Below are 20,809 nucleotides of genomic sequence, written 5' to 3'. Positions count from 1 at the left end.
CCAGTGAGGCAATGCTGTCTGTATAATGGGAACTTTTGAGCCGGCCATGATACAGGGCGGAATTTTTTTCTTTTTGGTAAGGTTAGGTTTTTAGGTTAAAAATCTCTTGCAAGTTCTTTTTTTTGTAATTTAGTATATATTGAAAAAGCTCAGAGCTCATCTTTAGGTTGCAAATTTGACTATTTCAAACATTGACTTACAAATAAATGGACGACGGGTCTAATACAAAAACCACGAAAAAAATGTCCCAAGTCAACCTATTCGAAATTTAAATTCTTATGTCATCGCAGTATCGCGCTGTCCGTAGAACAAATGAAGACTAAAGCGGAGTGTCGCGCTCTGTATACGATTTTAGCGCCTTACAAGTGCGGACACTTTTTAGCGCGGACCCGACGTCCATATAATTGTAAGTCAATGATTTCAAATGAATAAGTGATCTGATTTTTAATCCATTATTAACTTCTTCCAAACTTTCATAGATTTGTCACAAATGGCGCTACAGAAAACTCTAATAAGTAGTGTACTACTTATTAGAGTTATAAGGTTTAGTTGTATAGGTGGGTTTAGGTGTATAGCTTTATGAAGATTGAATTAAGGTTCCTTTTTTTTGTTTATTTTAAAATTATCATATTTTTTTTTATATTTTAGCAGCAGCAGAGCTCCTTGTGAAAGAGTTCGTCCAGGGAAGTACTGCCTTACTTGTTTCTGCGGCCAAATGATATGAGGATTGCTGCCTTCCGAATTTGAAGGGTGCTGGTGAAAGAACAGGCACATGGGCCTTTTCAACTTGTCTCAAAATGATGTGCGCACTGGCAGTGTCCATATTTTTGCCATTTAAAGCACTGATTACACTGCAACTATTATGGACAAACATGTTGCTTACCATCAGACGCACAACTAGTTCGTCCCACCTCTTAATATCATAAAAAAAGTAGTTTACTAGTATTTACATTTTCAAATATGTTATATAAGTCATATTGAAATAAATTTATTTTATCTTATCTATATTAATTTATAGAGTTTATAATTTTATCTTTTCCGAATAAATACGCTCAGCCGAGCCTCGTTTACTCATTGTGAGTCTCAAAAAGAAACAGTTCAACCGACGCGCCCGTTGTGTCGCATGCTTTACAAGTCAACACGTCGTCGCCGTGACAAATTACTAATTTCTTTTATCGCAATTATTTTTCTTAATATCAGTGTCAATTTAAACTAGTAAGGTAAATATATTTTTATATGCATATTATGAAGCACATTACATTTAGAATAGAATAGAATAGAATAGAATAGAAACCATTTATTACATAACGCCATAACACAATAAGAAATAAGAAAAAAGTTAAAGATAAATTAAAACGAAAATAAAATAGAATAACAAAAAAATAAAAAATTAAATTAAATCTTAGTAATATGTAATGAAATGACCACAAAGGTAGTCAACACTATTGTGTACTAAGTAAATGTCATGTGTGCTCAGCTAATGTCACCGCCGAGAATAGGCTTTGCCGCTGATTTTCAATGGACCCTAAAACCGAGTGAGTGTGACCGGACGTGTATGTCGCGTATAAAGTATTATATTGCGTTTACATATATTTCTGTAATATAGTACGGTGTGTTCTCTTATATTTATAGAATACTTAAATAATTAATTTGATACATATATACAGTGATAAGCGCGTGCAATGTCGTGTCCATTATTTACAACAAACAAAATAGAACTCATTTAATTTAAAATGATACCGATTGCGAGATTTGTGTCACGTATATTAATTATAAAATATAAAAATTAAATAAGAACTAATTGTGTAATTAAAAATTAAAGAAAAGATAGTAATAATTAGTAACATTTCTCAGGAATAAAATAAACAACCGAAATTACTACGTAAAGACGCAATTCGTACTTGCCGCATCCCGCATGCAAAACAATGATGACGATGGCCGTCGCAAACCAATGCCATAAGTCGAATAACAGTGCGGTGAATGCCCAAGTTAAATTATACGGTGTTTTTTTTAATATCTAAAAGATATTGTTTGTATTTTTCACTTTTAAAGTGTGCACTGCTTGTAAACTACGGAGTGGCATTTAATGTGAGATTGAGTGAGAATTTCCGCGTGCATGTAAGATTCAATGTTATTTTTATTTAATGTATAACCCTGACATGATTGTTTGTAGCAAGATATTGTACATACCAACAATAATGCCTATCCTATTCACGTAAAAATATTTACTTAAATATTTGCATTAATTTACAAAATAAACAATTAAATGACTGATATTAAATAAATTTTGTCACGAATCAAAGAATACTTTATTTTTAACCGATTTCAAGAAAGAAAAAGGTTGTTTTTTGTTTTTGTTTTTTTTTTAGTAAGTTCCGCTATTACTTTGACATAATTGGTGACCGATTTCGACGATTACTTTTTTGTTCGAAAGGGTATACCTCAGTACTGGTCCCATTTCAATTTGAAGAGAATATCTCACCTCTAAGAACGACAAATTAGGGAATTAATACGGTTCATTTTATTTCCGTTAACCGAGCACAATAAAACTTGGCAAATAGATGTAATTCCACAAAAATTTCACGTTTTTTTTTTATAAAAATGTTATGATGTTAGACAGTTTTCCTATGTTCTTTTATTTATGTAGTAAAATGAGAACGTTTGTGATTTTATTTCATTTAGTATTTAGTAGCAGTAACGCTCCTTATGACAGAGTTCGTCCTGTGTTCCGGTTTTGAAGGGAGCTGGTGAAATTACAGGCACATGGGACTTGTCAACTTATGTCTCAGGGTGACGGGCGCAGTGCCCTTCAGATCTTTGCGACTGATATGGACAGGCGTGTAGCTTACAGCTTATATTTGAGCAAGTTTATTAAAGTCAAAACTAGATATCCTAGAAACACAAGAAATACGGCCCAAATAACGCCCTAATTTTAATTTTTTTCGGCGCTAATACGAACATCGTATTAATTATTTAATTTAATTAATTATTTTATTTAATATATTATATTAAAATTATTTAATAAAGTGCTGTTAAAGAATCAAACTGTAGATAATTTGAAATGAAGTTGCACAGTTTGTTACTTACTCATTTCTATTACAATATTGATCATTTTTAGTTGATAACATAAAATGTAATATTTTATTATCGTATGCATTGACTTACAAATAAATGGACGACGGGTCTAATACAAAAACCACGAAAATAATGTCCCAAGTTAACCTATTTAAACGTAGTGACATGTAAAAGAATATGAAAAGGCTAAAACGTTGAATTTAAATTGTAATGTCATCGTAGTACTGTCTAATTTTGCTTGCTTCGCTGTCAGTTGAACAAACGAAGACTAAAGCGTGAATGACGCTCTGTATACGATTTTAACGCCCTATAAGTTCGGACACTTTTTAGCGCGGACCCGACGTCCATATAATTATAAGTCAATGATCGTATGACATATTTTTGACTTCTAATTTTATTATGTTATTTGTTTACGCTATTATATTAATATAATTTTAATACATGCTACATCAAGAATGAAATAAGAATTGTGTACGATCTAATATAATATACTTGATATAGGACTTGCAATGTTAACTACATTTTTCAGCGAATATATATTATTCTTGTATTCTTACCATCAAGCACACGACTTGTTTGTCCCGTCACATAATATTATATTTAAAAAATTTAAAAAATTTCGAAGTAATCTAGAGTATTTTTCCAGATGCTGATCCTGGACCCACTATGGCTATTGCCGGGTTGCCTCGTGGTCGCAGTACTTCTGTACTTCCGACAAGTGTACAGATTGTTTAAAAGGCGAGGTGTAAAGACACCACGGGTCATCCCGCCTTTTGGCACCACGGTGAGCGTAATGGCACAGCGGGAGCATTTTGCTGAACAGATTACAAGAGTTTATAAACAATTCCCTGATCAGAGGTAAGTGAAGAATTCAGAATTCACTTTAACCTACTTCAAAACAGAAGGTTTTGTTATTTATGTTACGCGATAACTCTTTGTGAACCGATTTTGATGATTCTTTTTTCATTGGACTGAGGACCTCAGTATCAGATATTAAACCTCCAAGGGTGGCAAACGGGATGAACCCGGTTTCGCGCACTTTCGGTTAACCGATTTCATTAAAACTTGGCAAATAGATGTAATTCCATGAATGTCTTTTGTACTACTCTGTACGGAGATCATATTGTATACAAATTGATATACAAACAGACAGTCGTACTCAAAAGTGGTTGTAGTTGTTAGTTGCTAGTAAATCTTTAGTCTCCTGGACAAATTATTGCGCCTGTGAGAATTTTATTTTTTTTGTCGAATATAGGTTCCAAAACATATATAGAGGTCAGTGCTGCGGTATTTTTTCTGCCTGCAATGTGTGTCATTCTAGCACAGAGATGGGCACGTGGGTTAAAGTCATAAAACTCAATCAACCCGGGCGAGTTTTAACCAATTTCTACTCAAAATCGTGGACAGAAACAGCGAATACGCAATTTGGTATAATTCTATATTTACTACAAATTTCGAAGTAAATCATTTTTGGACGAAAAAGAGGCAACTTCTGACAATACCCTGTGCAATTCTGTGGATTCTCACTACTAATGATAAACGTTATGATTCGATTTTATGTGGAGCGATTCAAGTGCATACGATCAAACTATTTATGTATCGATGTATATATCAATGCGAGATCTAAAGCAATAAACATTTCATAATAATATCATTAAATTTGAAGAAAAATCGATTTACAGCAAATATTTAGTTGTATAAATTTCGGGCGTTAATGGATTCTAGCCCGATTTAATCCGGCATAAACAAAGCGCCGGTTACGATCCGGGTGCTTCCCCTTATCTGTTTTCACATTATCGCTTTTACCACCATAACTTTACAAGTTACGACAAGTTTCGATTATTTTTTTAATGACGTCATATGACTTTTCAAGATTAACTACTCTGATTGCACAAAATCATGTAAATGGAAAAACCGATAAGAAATATCTTACAGAGGTCACAGATTACTTAACACAAGGTATTAAATTTAATTATCGACAATATCTAAACATTGACAAAATCTGACTGCATCATTTGAATAAATAATGTATTTGAATTTGGAATGCTTACTTTTTTATATAATTTTAAATTTTATTATTCTTTATTAACCTATTACGTCCCATTGCTGGGCAAAGGTCTCCCCCAAAATCCTCCATTGCTCCCTGTTTTTGGCGATCTCCCACTCAAACACATCAACATCGTCCCGCCAACGCCTTCTCAGCCATCTTCGGGTACCCAAGCACTGACGACGTTCACCCACTTCTCAGGTTGCATCCAGCTAACGTGACCAGCCCAATCTTGATCTTGATCTTGGCTGTTATGCTCCCCACATCATCAATGCCAGTCATCGAACTCAGTATTGCGTACTCGGTCAATACGTTTAAAGCCCAGAATGCTGCGTTCCATCGTCCAAAATTTTACATATGAAGAATAAATACTTATGTCTTTTTGTTTTCGTGTTAATGGTATACACTGTAATGCTTGCCAACGTGGTAAAAGGATTTCCCAATTGGCATAATGTACTCGTCTATTGTTGCCCAGGGTATGCCAGTTGCACAAGAAAGGAAAGTTACATCGTGGCTGGAGGCTCCACCCCCAATATACACACGTATTTAATCATTAAAGATATTATGTAGTTTCTCACAGAGCTACCCATTTTTTCCAGAAAATCACTCCAATTAACTGGTCTCGACTAGGGAATTCGCTGTACTATGAGTAGGTACCAGAGAATAGAATTCGCTCTAGGACCCCGATTCAGAACTCTTCGATATTTTAACCGAATCGTTCGATTGGATATCGTTCTCGAATCGAGGGGGCCTTCCGAGCTATTCAGAACATTCCGAGTTAAACGTTCGATTCTGGGGGTCTACTCTCGATGTCCGTCCAACATCCGTCCGAAACAATTACTATCAAATAAGTAATATTCGACAAAATTAAAAGACAAGTATCAAGTATGAAGCTTCATTCGCATCACGCGTCTTTTCATTTGGTCAAGTATACCTGGTTTGGCAGCAATGTTTCGGACGGCTGTCGGACGGAGATGGAGAGTAGACCCCCTGATTTGGATACGATATCGTTATCCAACAGAAAAATTTTAATTCTTTTACATACATTTTAAGACTTTAAAGGTCTAAAATATAGGAATGCATTAGTATAAATTAATTAAATTGGACAAAATCCAGACTTTATTTAAAATAATAAGATATTTCCATATTACATTCTTGCTTTGTAAACAATAGGACGTTCGGTAACTTTCATTCGATAACTGTGTTCTGAATAACGTTTGTAGCCTTTGCCGGTCGAGAAGTACGAGTAATCGTACGGGTGTGACGTCATTTCGGTTCGGTTTCGAATACGATAATTTGACATTCGATTCAGGTATTGTGAATAAAAATGAAAAGACATCGACAACTGAGTTATCGTAAGGTTCTAAATCGACTCCCATGTCACTATCCAGCCAGACCACTCACAGAGAAACCAATTTAGAAAAGGTCATTTCTTAAATAGTTCGTACCGGGGATTAAACTCGAGACCTCATCCAGCTTCATGAACCCAAACCGTCCGCCACTGAAGACATCAAATTATTCCCAATCATTTATTCTAAATTTCAAGCCTTTACAGTGAAATTTGTCTGCTTTTACCAAAGTTACTAGACGCTCTTGACATATTTTGTAATAAATAAAATAATGTGACTTCTTTATTCAATTATTCTGTTAGATTCTACGGAGCGTTCCAGTTCACGAAGCCACTTCTGCAGGTGAGGGACATCGAGCTGATCAAGAAGATCGGCATCGAGGACTTCGAACACTTTATCGACCACAACAGTTTCGTCCCAGAAGAGTACGACCCGCTTTTCGGGAGGAACCTATTCTCTTTAAAGGGTAGCTAGAGTATTTAAGTTCTGTTGGTAATAAAGGTTATGCTATCTTCGCTGATAAAAATATCTATCTTCTCCTGAAATAGGTAAATCTCCGCGTTCCGCTAAAGTTTGAAAGTTTGCGATCGCAGTAAAAGGTTTTAATTTTATTTCATTTCTTTATGTGCACTTGAAATATCGTACTATAACCATATAAAGTACAGTATTTGAATGTAATCCTAAAATAGTAAAATCTACTGCTGCAATGTATGCAAATACAGTACCTTCAACTTTAAAACTATTGGTTATCAGATCAAGAATGGAAAGACATGCGATCGACTGTCAGCCCTGCTTTCACCGGCTCCAAAATAAAGATGATGCTGCCACTAATAATGGAAGTTGGAAATCAGATGATCTTCTCTCTTAAGAAAAAAATAAAGGAGTCTGAACGTAAGTCGACCTTGGGCATAAATCACTAATTTCTACTTTGACATGCTAAGTTTACCGTTATTTTGAATACAAATGAAGTGAAGTAGTTGACAAAACGTTGGAAAGGTTGTAAATCGCAAATAGGGAGTAATTAAATAGTGACTTGGTCCACATAAATTTATCGCCTAGTCAGTGTAGATCCAACTAACTTTATCTCTGTCTTTATGTAGTGTTTGTTGGGTGTGATATGAGTGTTACTGTTGAGTGTCGTCTTGTATGTGTAATTAAAGCTAGCTGGCTATACATCAAATGGTAAGGGAAAGCTGTAACCTATCACAAACAACCCTACGTTCCTAACTAACAGCTAGCCATAACCATACACTATACACATAACAAACACTATATATACGTATATAGATAGGTAGATGAAGCCTATGACCATGGTACCTATGGTAACAGACGGAAGGTGGGAAGGATAAGGGGTGCAAGGAGTGGATTTTTTCACTGTCAGTCTTACATACTCACAAGACTGAGCAGATAAGCTGACGGATAAAGGTGTCTTGACCGCAGTGAGAGGATACTGTAGTCAGGAGAGTTGAGTCATCGTCAATGAGACAGCGTTGATGTCTGGATTCAAAGAGATCTTTATTTCTAAAAACTAGACTATTTATACAAATTCTATTTACATGTGTGCGTGTAAATTTGCTTTTTTACATAAAGACATCATGGATAATTTTAAACCCCAAAAGTATTATTGAAACCTTTTGTAAAGTTTGTAATTTTATAGATTCTTTTATTTACAGAGGATTCTTTGGAAATTGATGTGAAAGACTTAACGACTAGATGCACGAATGACGTAATTGCATCCTGTGCCTTTGGCCTTAAGGTCAATTCTTATATGGATAAGGACAACCAGTTTTATACAATGGGAAAAACTGTTTCAAACTTTACGCTTCGTCAACTACTCATGTTCTTCATGTTGAGCTCTTTTCCAAAACTGGCCGGAGTGAGTGTATTTAAAACCCGTTAACGTGTCCCAGCGATTTGTAATGAATTCAACACGTATCAAATTAAAATAAAGGAATACAAAGGATCTTATGGGCAAATGGAAATTTTAAAGATCTTAGGGGCACTGCCACATGCCCGTGTCCCTGTAATTTCACCAGCACCCTAAGTGCGTTTACGCACTGCATCCGATTCGTATTTGTTCCAAATTCGTGAATTTACAAATCTAGAAAACTCGGACTCACTTCGATTGTCGCTTGTGCACTAGAAAATACGAATATCGCTTGTACACCTAGAGATAAAATTATCCCTGTGACATTTCGGACCATCACTTCTCGAATTCGGAATTGGAATCGAACGTAATGCGCAAACGCTCTTATTAGATCGTAGTGGCTTAAAAGTCTACAGACGTTGGTAATCACTTCCATCAGAGGCTCCTTGTCTGACAATTTGCCGATATTTTGTTTCACATAAAAAAGTTCGAAAAAATTTTTTTTCTTGGGAGTGCCTGATTATTAAAATTATTTAATTATATTTTTAGATATTCAAATTGACTCTGTTCCCGGAGTCGGTACAGAACTTCTACAGGACGCTGGTGATGGAGACGATGCAGAACAGGGAACTACAAAAGATCGTTCGGCCTGACATGATACATCTGTTAATGGAAGCTAGGAAAGGTAAGATTCCTTCTTCAATGGTTCAATTCCCTTAAAGTAAACATAGAAAACCATTTTAATTAAATTTACCATGTAGTTTGATTCGTTAGTTCAAAAATATATTTTTTAATGAGGTTACATCTAGACGCAGTTAAGTATTGCACCTAGAATTAATGTTATTAGTCGGGTATGTAATCATAATAAAGTAATTTGGGACCAAGTCGAGTCTGGTGTAGGTGAGCGAGTACCGCGTCAAAGCCGTCGGTAACCGCCTCTGCAAATAAGCCGGACGCACTAAAGAATGTTAATCAATTTACTGTTAAATTTACAGGCAAACTGACCCACGACGAGGAATCAAGCCAAGACAAGGACGCTGGCTTCGCGGCCGTCGAAGAGTCATCCTTTGGCATGAGGCAAGTCAACAGAGGTGTGTCTAATCAAAATATATGTATATACAATCGTTAATACTGTAATGGTGTCGCTGATATTGACTTAAGACAATTTTGACAACCAATACAAGAAAACACCATCAAAGAGGCTAATTTGGAGCAGTTTATATCACAGCATCAAAAAAGGTCTAAAAGTCTAAATAGTCTATAATTATACATAAATGATAATTATGCAGGTCAAGTCAGAAGGTCGACGAAATTCTTCTATACTAGTAGTTATAGATATTTGTATTGAGTTCTTTCGGCTTTCAAAGGCGTAAGCGACACCTTGTCAGAGATTTATTAACCTTCTTACTCAGCCGCTACCTTTACAGCTACCACAAGCTGACGTTGATGTTGCTTTTACTAAATGTACCTGTTATTGATTTTTTTTATTGAATTTCATGATTTTTACCACTGTGATATTAATACATCTATTTTTTTTTAGAAATAGCTCCTACTTTGTTATAATTATTCACACAAAGATCGAACATAAAGAAAAATGTCTTCGGTCTGATAGGGCTCTCATTAATCAATCTAGGGCATTTACAGGTTCAGGTCCTGTCAGATTGAAGGAATTTGTCTTTGTGTTTAATCTTTGTATTATAATTATAACAAACTAGTGGAGTGATTTGACAAAAATAAAAATGGATATCATGGTAAAACATCATAATATTCATTATAATCAATATCATAAAATCGATGTTCATTACTTTTAAATGGTAGGTACGTGTCCAAAAGTATGTCATTGGATTGTATGACATCGATCAAAATTGTTTGGTTAAGATGTTATCATTGCAAATTTAGATTTTTCTACAATCTTTATTAAATTTAATTAATGCGAATTACTAAGTTTTAAAATTATAGATAGCATTTAAAACATAATTTATATTAGTATTTTGTACGTTGTATTGTATGTTTTGTATGGTGTTTCTTACAAACATGTTCACACTCACCACTTACATTTTGTTGAATTTCCTAATTTCCGTGGCAACTTTTATTTTTTAAGTATTCGTTTTTTTATTGTTTAATATTATTTAATAATTACACGAGAATACTCTTTAATATAATAAAAATTACCACGTAAATTCGACAGTGAACACTAAGTTCGAGAATGACCTACTTGTTTTTTAATGCTTGGATTGTAAGTCTACGCTCACAAGTTAATAGAAGATTTCATATTTTACATACATACGGTTAGTTTAGAGCCAAAAACGTAGCTATTACATTCTTTAAGCTCAAGGAGTCTACTAAAATTAGTTCACAGGTTGAGACGTCGAAATTTTGTAGTAGTAGAGCTCCATATGAAAGAGTTCATCCAGGGAAGTATCTTACCTATTCCTGCCGCCTAGTAGTAATATGAGCATTACTTCGTTCCGGTTTTAAGGGGTAAGGGTGCTGGTGAAATTACAGGCACATGAGATTTGGTAAGCCCGCCGGTGACCCTAAATTGTTTTTGATTTAAAGCTCTGAGTGGTACTGTGAAAAGGTTGTAAACCCTAATGACCCGTGACCAGGTTCACGGCAGTAAAATAAGAAAATTTCAGGTCCACAGAAATTTATTTCAAGTTGATGGTAAAGAGAAAAAAAAGACCTTAAGCGGTCGAGTTATACTGAATTACAGATTGGTATTAAAATTGGCACAGGATTGGTAGTAGCTCTTACAAATCTAGTAATGGAATTAAAATTAGACTCAATTGAAACTTAAAACAGCACTGAACGCTGCCGCGGTCGAGCAGGGAGTGACGATGAAACGAAACAAAATCAGAATGGCGAGGCAAAGGAATAAAAGAACGATTCGAAATTTAAAAACAGATAAGTGGCCAGGGACCGGAGAAAAGGCGATAAAATGGTTGGGATGACGATGTAAGGAGGTCACATCGTCACAACTACAACTGCTATGGACAAAAATGTCACTTATTCACACGTTCTGTCATAGTTAGTAATCATAAAAAATACGTAATTCAAACTTACTTTATTTTAAAACTTTTTGTTGTTCTCTCCAGTATGGTCCGATGACGACCTTATCGCCCAAGCCATCCTGTTCTTCGTAGCTGGCTTCGAGACCGTATCTTCTGCCATGTCATTCCTGTTGTACGAGCTGGCTATCAATCCTGACATGCAAGAGAAACTGTACCAGGAAATCAGAAAGAACGACGCCCAGAACAAAGGAAAATTTGACTATAATTCTGTACAGAATATGGTTTATATGGATATGGTGGTATCAGGTAAGAGCAACAAAAAGCAAATAAATAGCATTCTTTCGTATTATTAGCACAAACACCAATATAATGAAAAGTAAACCCTATTCTTGCTACGTAATCTTTTAGTTTTTGATAATGTCACATTTAAAATTTCTTCTGTGTTTAAATGGTATGATGGCATGGTGGCTAACTTGACTATAATGCCCCAAAAAAACCCTCGGGCCTTTTTTCTTCCCATTACGGCCATGGTCGGTAAGTAGTTTTTTTAATTTGTGGCATGACATTCTTCCTCACATAGGTCAGGTTCAAGTTTTCGTAAAGGAGATTACCTAAGTTCGAAATTAAAACATGTTTCGCTTACAATGTTATATAAACAGAAATTTAATTGCTATTCAGCCACATACTACATAAATACTCATTATTAAAAATTCCTTACAATGGATTTTATGTATTTTCTGTATAAAAATTCTCCCACCCTCTAAGGGTGGCAAATTAGTGGACGAATCCGGTTTATTCAATTTCACCCACTTTCCATTAACTGACTTCAATAAAACTTGGTACATACACACAATTCCAACGAAAATAAAATACAGCGAAAACGATAAAAATGCTCAGTTAAGAGTTTCTTTAAAAAGTTAATTAAAAAAGAACCATGCATTTCAAATATTGACGTAGACACTTTAAACGCTATATTTTACATTTCAGAAACGTTAAGGTTATGGCCACCAAGTTTTGCCCTGGACAGATACTGTACCAAAGACTACAACATGGGCAAACCTAATGACGAAGCTACTGATGAGTACATTGTAAGTGTCCAAACGCATTCTATCTAATCCTTCGCTTCTAACACTCTTTGCTTTCGAAAGATCCCCTCGAGAAGACTGGTGAGATAGTAACTTTTGTCTCCATAAAATAGTTTTTGTTGAGTTTAGAACAATGCTATTATTCCATGCGTTTCTGACAGACTTGGAGAAGATGTCTCTTACCCAATGATCTTACATTCGGATCAAAAATATGATATAACATTATCGACACTGGAAAGCAATCTTGTCGTATATAGAAACATGGAACTTGTCAAAAGTCCGTGTCAAAACGACGACATCACGAGTTCTAGACTAAAGAAATCCCGATTTCTTTTCTTCTTCCAAATAAATAGAGTTATTTACAAAATAATAACAAACTCCCAGAACTATATTTTTTTATTACTAACATCTTAGAATAATAACGCACAGAAACCCGCACACGCTAAGTGAGGCAAATTGAAGCGCTCCCAATGGGCCTACACGAGCGGGTGGGCCGTCAGTGCTCAAGGTCAACTTGCACCGCGAACAGCTCCAGAATTTTAGCTAAAAACGACGAAATGTGCGGTAAATGTGTGTAAAAATACGTCATACAAACATAAAATAGATACTAACATCACATTCCACAAGGAAGTAACGCGTTTCAACTTGTATTTTTATATAAATATTCAATAAAACCGAAAATTAACCTACTTCTAAAACTAGCCTACATGAATTTGATTTTTGCCTCACTTGTAACAGTTTGTTTGATATGAAACTATCATTCTATGCGTTATTATTCTAAGACTAACATCATAAACAACGACTTGGGTTCCATGACTTTTAATAATTCATCAAATTTTACTTTTGTTTATGTACAAAAATAAAAATATTTAATTAGATCGCTCTGAATGGTGATAACTACAAAGTTCTGGGTTTTGCGTCGTACGTACAGACGTACGACGCAAAACGCAGGGGCGATGGTGGAGGACATCGGGTCTTAGTAATGTAGTCCTGTGACGTTGTAAGTATCTTACAAATAATCCTATATAAAATAGTCGTTTTCTTAACATCTCAAGATACGACAAGATGACATTCCAGCGTCTATTATTAATGTTCCAAGCTTAAGCTAAAAATAACAAAAAATTGTATATTTTTATTTATTTATTTTTTTGTTGACCAAAATACAGGAAAAATATTTTTTTACTAATGACAAGCTTCGCTCACAAATACCTTCCGGCTTTACCCGCGGCGAAGGAGTTTAATTTATTTAAGTAAAGATGTATAATAGAGCAAAACTCTTAAAAAAAACTAACATAATCACTTCTAGACAGGTACAAAAACATGCTCACTTACATGTGCATATAAATGGCATATCATAAGCAATTTACAAAACAAAGTTTATATCTTTAGTTTTCAAAACATGTTTCTTAATGTATGATTCATAGTGTTTGTTGTTTTGATAATTACATATAAATTCCTCACTTATTTTGTTCGTTAATGCAGGTAACAAATATTTCCAATTTCCTTTTCCATAATAGTTATTTAATTAAGGTAGTATTAATTTCATGTGATGAATTATTTTTCTTAATGTAGTGTGACGAAAGTGCGGGGTAATCTTTGTGAAGTTATATTATGATATATATGAAACTGTTTACGAGGTAATGCAAAGTAAAAACATAAAATATGTACTTGCGTATGGAATAATACAACATCGCACACCTAAGCACCTGCTCTATAAAGCCTGGATTGTGTGTCACATTGAAATTTAAATGGTGGTGCTTCATTCACATGGCTATTTGTATTTGCGTATTTGATATACAGTGTGTTTATTTGCATTCTCGCCATATTTAAGAAATTAATAATAAAAATAATGCCAAATAATCTAGAAATATTAAAAAAATATTCTGTTCAATATTCTGACTAATTGTACCTAGTAAAGTTTTTCAAAATTGTCTCGAAGTCATATGCACCACGCAAAGGCAGTGACCCCGCCACCCGCTTCACCTTTTACTTATTTTTTTATAGAATGTACCTATGCGGGATGTCAGCGTGACGTAGACGTAGGTCGACTGATATACCAATCGCGCGCTCGATACGACACTAACCCGCCATCGCGACATATAGACCTAAAATGTGTTCTGCGTATTTAAGGTCATTGTTCAAAATGTTTGCAAGTGCCGATGCCGTGCAAGTCAATGACCTTTGGATCAAATTTGTTTACCGCAATTAAATAAAAAATAGAAAGGTACGAAATTTTTTTTCGATTTATTTTTTAGTGATTTGGGTTCAGTTTCGGATATAGAATAACCTCTGTAAATATGGCGAGAATGCAAATCAACACATTGTATTTAGCAAACAATCACCATGTTTAGATGGCATGTGTGACAAAGCATTTGCCTTGTTTATCTATTCGACAAATACAGGAAACACAAAACTTGCTTCACCGCGCGCTGATCGGTTTCTCGACACACATCAAAGGAGTCAAATACGCATGTAAACCGACCTATGGTCATATTCATTATTTTAACTCCTTCTTTGGCTCCATGTGTAGACGGTCATATTTGTCAGTGCTGCATGTTTGTCTGTAATATTTGACATATTTTTCCAAGTACGTACATCAAACACCCGATAACGTATGCAAATAGCCATGTCAAGTGCCGCCATAAGAATGACTTTGCGCAGAAGATAAAGTATAGTTCGTTCCAATTCATTTACAACTAATCACTCAATAAATAGAATAAGTAACACTTTCACTTATATTTCGAAGATTTCGACGATATCTTATCAATTTTTCCAACAATAAATATTTATTTGAGTTGCATCGTAAAATTTTGTATGAAAAATGGGAGTCCAAAAGTGAGGTTACTTTTCATCTATACATCTATGACTTCTCTATGGTTGCATAGTGCTATATGAAACAAAACATTCGGTTAATTCAATTAAAGTTTTTGTAATCGATTAGTAAATCGAATATTTCAATGGCAATCGAACGAGTATCTAAGTTTAAGGATTTGAAGGAGGACTTAAAATTAAGATTTCGAAAATTTTAAATATGCTCAATAGGTTACGTAGGGAAAACCGCTAATATGACTCAATTGAACAAATCGATTCATTCAATTAATTAATCGATTTGTAGTTGGCATTACAATTGGCCATCACTAAACCGTCCATGGTCGGGTCAATGGCTTGTTTGTTTACATTTTGTTGAAAATGGATTGAAACGAAGTATATTACATACACGACAAACGTTACAAGGCGCATCGCGTTGTTCACCGCACTGCCCGCTTGTACATGTCGGTACATGTTATAGAAAATAGGAAAGACTAAAACGCTTTGGAGTGTATCTTTTTTACCAAGGCCTGCTGAAATTTTCATTGTTATCTTATTTAATTAGATCCGCAAAGGCGATGGTCTTCAGATCCCGGTATTCGCGATCCACCGCGACCCTAAGTACTTCCAGAACCCGGACAAGTTCGACCCTGAGAGGTTCTCTGAAGAGAACAAACATAAGATCCAGCCCTTCACCTACATGCCGTTTGGACTTGGACCCAGAAATTGTATCGGTGAGAATTTTTTAGTGTATCCTATCTCTCTATGTTGTCTTCTTGCCGCGGGCGGTACGCGTGCGGTACGCGTGCGGTTCGCAATGATCCGTCTGATTGAAGACTGTTTCAAGCGTACACACTAGAACCTCGTTACTGTATCTGTCACGTTACAGTTACAGCTCGCTAATGAGTATACCCGGCTTTAAGTAACTAGAAATCATAATGTTTCATCACGATTGTATCCTTGGTTAAGTCGTGCTTGTTTGTAAAGGTAGATATGCTGCTAAAAGTCGTATGTAACAGCTCTAAGGCGCAACAATATTCCACAGGTACTAATAACACAAGCAACACTGTAGATAACCAGCAGAGTTTTATATCGTGCATGGTTTAAATGTTTCTCCTTCAATTATCACCAATGTTTCAAACATTTGACATGCACTTTTCTCGTAATGGTTTCACGTTTCACAGAACTATACAGATCGTTTGAGAATTAGGGACACGTCTTCAAAGAGTTTTTATAAGCCTACATCATTTTTTTTTATCGCGCGAGTACAAATAAGTCTAAATTTGGATTGAATTGATATTCAATTTTTTTTTTTGTGAAATTACTCCAGTAGTTTGTTATAATTATTAATACAATTAATAGCGACATCTCTAGCCGCGGCTGGTAGCTGTAAAATTACTTACCTGGGTGTCGCAATACTTTCATAGATTTCTCATAGATGGCGTTACAGCTAAAAAGTCGTTGAAAACCAAATACAAAGATACGACAATTAACACAGAAAAATACATGAGGCCCGCTGGTTTTCTGTGGCTTAGTTGGTATAGCGTCTGGCACGGTTTGCTAGGAAACCTCGATTCGAATCCGGCCGGACCGAAGGAATTTTTTCTAAGTGTTCGACCTTTGTATTAATAATTGTAACAAATTGTAATTAATGTTACTTCCTATATGCCTTCGGTTATAAAATAACTAATGCTTATTTTTCAGGTTCAAGATTCGCCCTCTGCGAACTGAAAGTAATGACATATCTGCTCCTAAACTCCTTCGAAGTGTCGCCATCTAAGAAAACCCCTATACCTGCCAAAATGGAGCCTTCCTCGTTTAACATTTGCATAAAGGGGGGTCATTGGGCCCAATTTCGGACTCGGAAGGAGGTGTAAATGAAAATTAATATAAATTAGAAATCCATCCTAATGAAACAAACACTATGGTTTCGTTTTTTTAATTAATTCATGACAGTCATTGTATTCCATACCAAATTTGAGTACGTATTAAAATCTGTGTTTGCATGCAGTATCTACTGTATGCAAACACAGATACCTTAAAGTTTTAAGTCGGTTAAGTGGTCAGGTACCTTAAGGTATCTGACCACTTAACCGACTATTATATTATTTAGTTCTCAGTAGATCAGTGTGAAGTAAGGTGTTATACAATCTTAACCTTAAACCAATGAGCCGTAAAATTCATTTTGATATGACTTCTTTATTGCATCATTAGTGAATGACGTTTTAAGAAACTTTAAAGCCAATTTGATTTTTATTTTATTTTACTTGGGATAACAACAGCCATACTTAACACAATTTTAACCTTAACATACGGTTACCACACAAGATCTTTGATTATATTACATACATACAAATTTCGACCTAAAAGCTGGAACGTGTAGAAGGCTTTCAGAACCGTACCATAGGTACCGTGGACGTCAACTCGACGTCAGTAATCTGTGAATTGTGGTAAAGTTTTAATACACATCTCTATTACTTACTATATTTCAAAAACAATTTTTTTAAACTAATGGTCACGTACTCATTAATTTCCATTAAGTGTACCATGTTCATTTAATAAATTGTTTTGTTGTTCTTGAATTGTACTTAAGTGTTTTAATTAATAAATTTTACCTTTCGTCACAAAGATTTCTCAACGAGTTTCATTTGTTTTTCAACCGACTTTGAAGCGTATGCGCGCGCTGTACGGACACATTCGCATAATAATGAAAGACGTGTTGGGACGACCAGTGTTGAACTCTAGTACGTCGCTAGATTATGCAAATATGTGCGTCCGTAAACGGTGCGCGGCGGGCGTGTACACATACAAGCCGCGCTGCTAAGTTTGTGTGAAGTTACGATACCTACTTATCTTATGTGTTCGCGCGCTCAATAGTTCAATACAATGAACGTAACGAATATATCTAAAGTGCCGGTTTTTTAATAAAAAAATTATAATTATTTTGAAAACGAATTCCAAAAGGTAACTTTCTAAAGCGTTTACCTACTTAATGAATAATTATTATTCCTTCCAACTGTTCCTTTTATTATATTTGAATAGAAAAGTCATAAATCGATATTAATCAGTACAGGGCTAATCTAACTCTATGCCACACCCCGGACACTCCATACAACAGTCGATAGTTATTTACCTACTACTATTACATACAGCAAAGCGCTATCCGCACACCCGCAAGTGTGGTCGTGAAGTGACAGGGTTACCCATCACTGTCTCGTACTATTACGTTACGTGATCAGAGAGGCAATTTATCGAACATTCTAGCGCGAATCTGTTACCTATAATTCTATTAATAGAATCCTACTAATTACACATGTTCATTAGGTACCTATATCGATATAATATCATATTTTTCATTAATTCACTAACTAGAATAATATTGAAGATTTATTTAAAAAATATATTAACAAGCACTTAAAATGTTATATTTTTGGACAGGTACTTTTAAATAATTTAACCAAGGTATTTGAAATTGCTTGTCCAAGTTTATTATTACCTAGTTAATAATTATTTACTGCATAATATTTATGGACAATACAGATTGAAAATTCGAGAACCCTTGTTTACTACCTCAGGAAGTTATGGCGTCTTATTATACTGATATAATAAATCTGTATTATATATTGAAGAAAACAATAACGGAATGAGTCTCAGACATAAGTTTTCTTTTACTTACTTCGTTTCATCTTTCGGTAATCGAAAGAAACTCCTCTCTTTGTCCCTTTTAGATCATGATAAACAGCCGTACACTGCACAATTCACAAACATTGTAAATAGTAACGTAAAATTATGTTATATATTAACATACAAGTGTCGTAATGAATAAATGAAAACTTCATTCAAATATCAAAGCCGTCTTTGCGCGAAAACGGCTCGCCGACAGCCTTGTTGTCGTTCAGTCAATGTGACCGTCAATGTGCGGGGCGTGTTGCGGTATCTAAAACTAGGGAGGGGCGGTGAATGTCCATTCTCTTTACTTTTTATTCTCTGTCTATGTCGCTTACGATAAGAACAGTCTAAAGTACAAAGTGTCAAGCTTGATGTGCTCTTGACTGCCCTTGTAATTTATAATTATTATTTTTAACATAAGTAAACAGCAATGCAATTTAGTAGCAGTAGAGCTCCTTGTGAAAGAGTTCGTCGAGGGAAGTACTGCCACTTTATCTATTTCTGCAGCCAAGCAGCAATGTGAGCATTACTGCGCTTCGGTTTTGAAGGAGTGACAGGCGCAGTGGCAGTGCCACTCAGATCTTTGCGATTTAAAACTCTAAGTGGCACTGTAACCAGACGCACGAGTTAAACGTCCCGTTACTTGGTATATTTAAAAAAAAAACTACATTATTGGGACGTTCCTGTAAAAACATTACAGTTGTCAATTCACGGCGCCGGTTATAAAAGCGAAAATACCGCGTCTCAGGTCCATTTACTCATTCTTGTGGGTGTCATTGCGTTCGTTCAAATTTAGTAATATTCTGGCGCTCGCACCGACTAGATTTTCTCGAGACGTCAGTGCTACGACAGCTCAGGATATTGTAACCAAATAAGTTTGTTTCGTAACACTTTGAAGTATTTGAATTAAGTGTATTCAAACCAGGAAGGTAAATGTTTTTGTTTCTGTTTATTGTATTTTAATCAAGTTAGTATTTTGGATAACATTGCATACTGTCGTGAAGTTGGTTTAATAAACAAAGGTTGTAACATGGACTTTTAAAAATAGCTCCGACTTACAATCAGGAAAATTTTGTAGATTCAAATGTAATGCGAAAGTATATTTACGATTACGCACCAAATATGTTGTTTTTATTTTCAATTTACAATTTAAATTACAATTGACTACCTCCGTGATCGAGTGGCTTGCACACCGGTTTTCACGACGTCGCCACCTCTGAGGTCCCGGGTTCGATCCCCCGCCGTGTCAACGTAGGGAATAACTACACTTTCTATATTGTCTCGGGTCTGGGTGTTTGTGGTACCGTCGTTATTTTCATGGCACAAGTGGTTTAGTTACTTACTTTGGGATCAGAGCAACGTATTTGATGTTGTCTAATATTTATTACAATTTATTTAAGAAATCCGCGTTAGAGTGTTAATGTTTTCTGTTTTTTACCTAATTAAGCGTAGATACTACAAATTTTTCCCATACTAATACGGTTTATTTTGCTTGGGTCGGGCGGCAGGGACGCTGGTTTTATTTCAGCATTTATTTTTTTATATTATAGTTATATCGTATACTATACGTGTTCTAGTTACTTCAATTGATATAAAAAAGCATTGGTACGTGTGAAGTATCCATTGAATACAGCGGTTTTCTTGTAAAATTACGAGGTAAGTTTGAAATTTTTTTCCATAGTGAAAATGTTTAGGAATCGTGTTTTCACACTGTATAGTAATCAGTGTATATTCTCAATTGTACTATATATTTCTTTCCAAAGTGATTGGTTCAACACTTTCATTATTATGCGGAACCAATCAAAGCCATTTGAGGTTGTATGGACTCGTAAGGTAAAATAGAAATCGTTTTTTTTTTCACGTTAGGTAATTTTAAAGTAATATTAACTAGTTCT

The 20,809-nt window shown here is 35.1% G+C and overlaps 1 protein-coding gene across 1 annotated transcript; it reads left to right on the top strand.

Annotated features, from left to right (window-relative positions):
• Positions 1–3,721: 3,721 nt before the first annotated feature.
• On the top strand, positions 3,722–17,226 carry LOC113233872 (probable cytochrome P450 9f2). Its single transcript, XM_026469096.1, has 10 exons — positions 3,722–3,933; positions 6,774–6,937; positions 7,225–7,362; positions 8,145–8,347; positions 8,888–9,023; positions 9,334–9,429; positions 11,437–11,658; positions 12,340–12,440; positions 15,811–15,979; positions 16,950–17,226. The coding sequence occupies exons 1-10, from the start codon at positions 3,722–3,724 to the stop codon at positions 17,120–17,122; spliced, it is 1,614 nt and encodes a 537-aa protein (XP_026324881.1). The 3' UTR covers positions 17,123–17,226.
• The last annotated feature ends 3,583 nt before the right edge of the window (positions 17,227–20,809 follow it).

Source organism: Hyposmocoma kahamanoa, unplaced genomic scaffold, assembly GCF_003589595.1.
Source record: "Hyposmocoma kahamanoa isolate Upper Pololo Valley unplaced genomic scaffold, ASM358959v1 80, whole genome shotgun sequence".
NCBI classification, from domain to species: domain Eukaryota; kingdom Metazoa; phylum Arthropoda; class Insecta; order Lepidoptera; family Cosmopterigidae; genus Hyposmocoma; species Hyposmocoma kahamanoa.
This window is presented reverse-complemented; position numbering and strand designations above follow the sequence as displayed.

Coding starts and splice junctions, on each gene's coding strand:
- LOC113233872 (XM_026469096.1), top strand. CDS start 3,722: ATGCTGATCCTGGACCCACTATGGCTATTGCCGGGTTGCCTCGTGGTC. Junction 8,348..8,887: donor CTTTTCCAAAACTGGCCGGA/GTGAGTGTATTT, acceptor TTATATTTTTAG/ATATTCAAATTGACTCTGTT. Junction 15,980..16,949: donor TGGACCCAGAAATTGTATCG/GTGAGAATTTTT, acceptor CTTATTTTTCAG/GTTCAAGATTCGCCCTCTGC.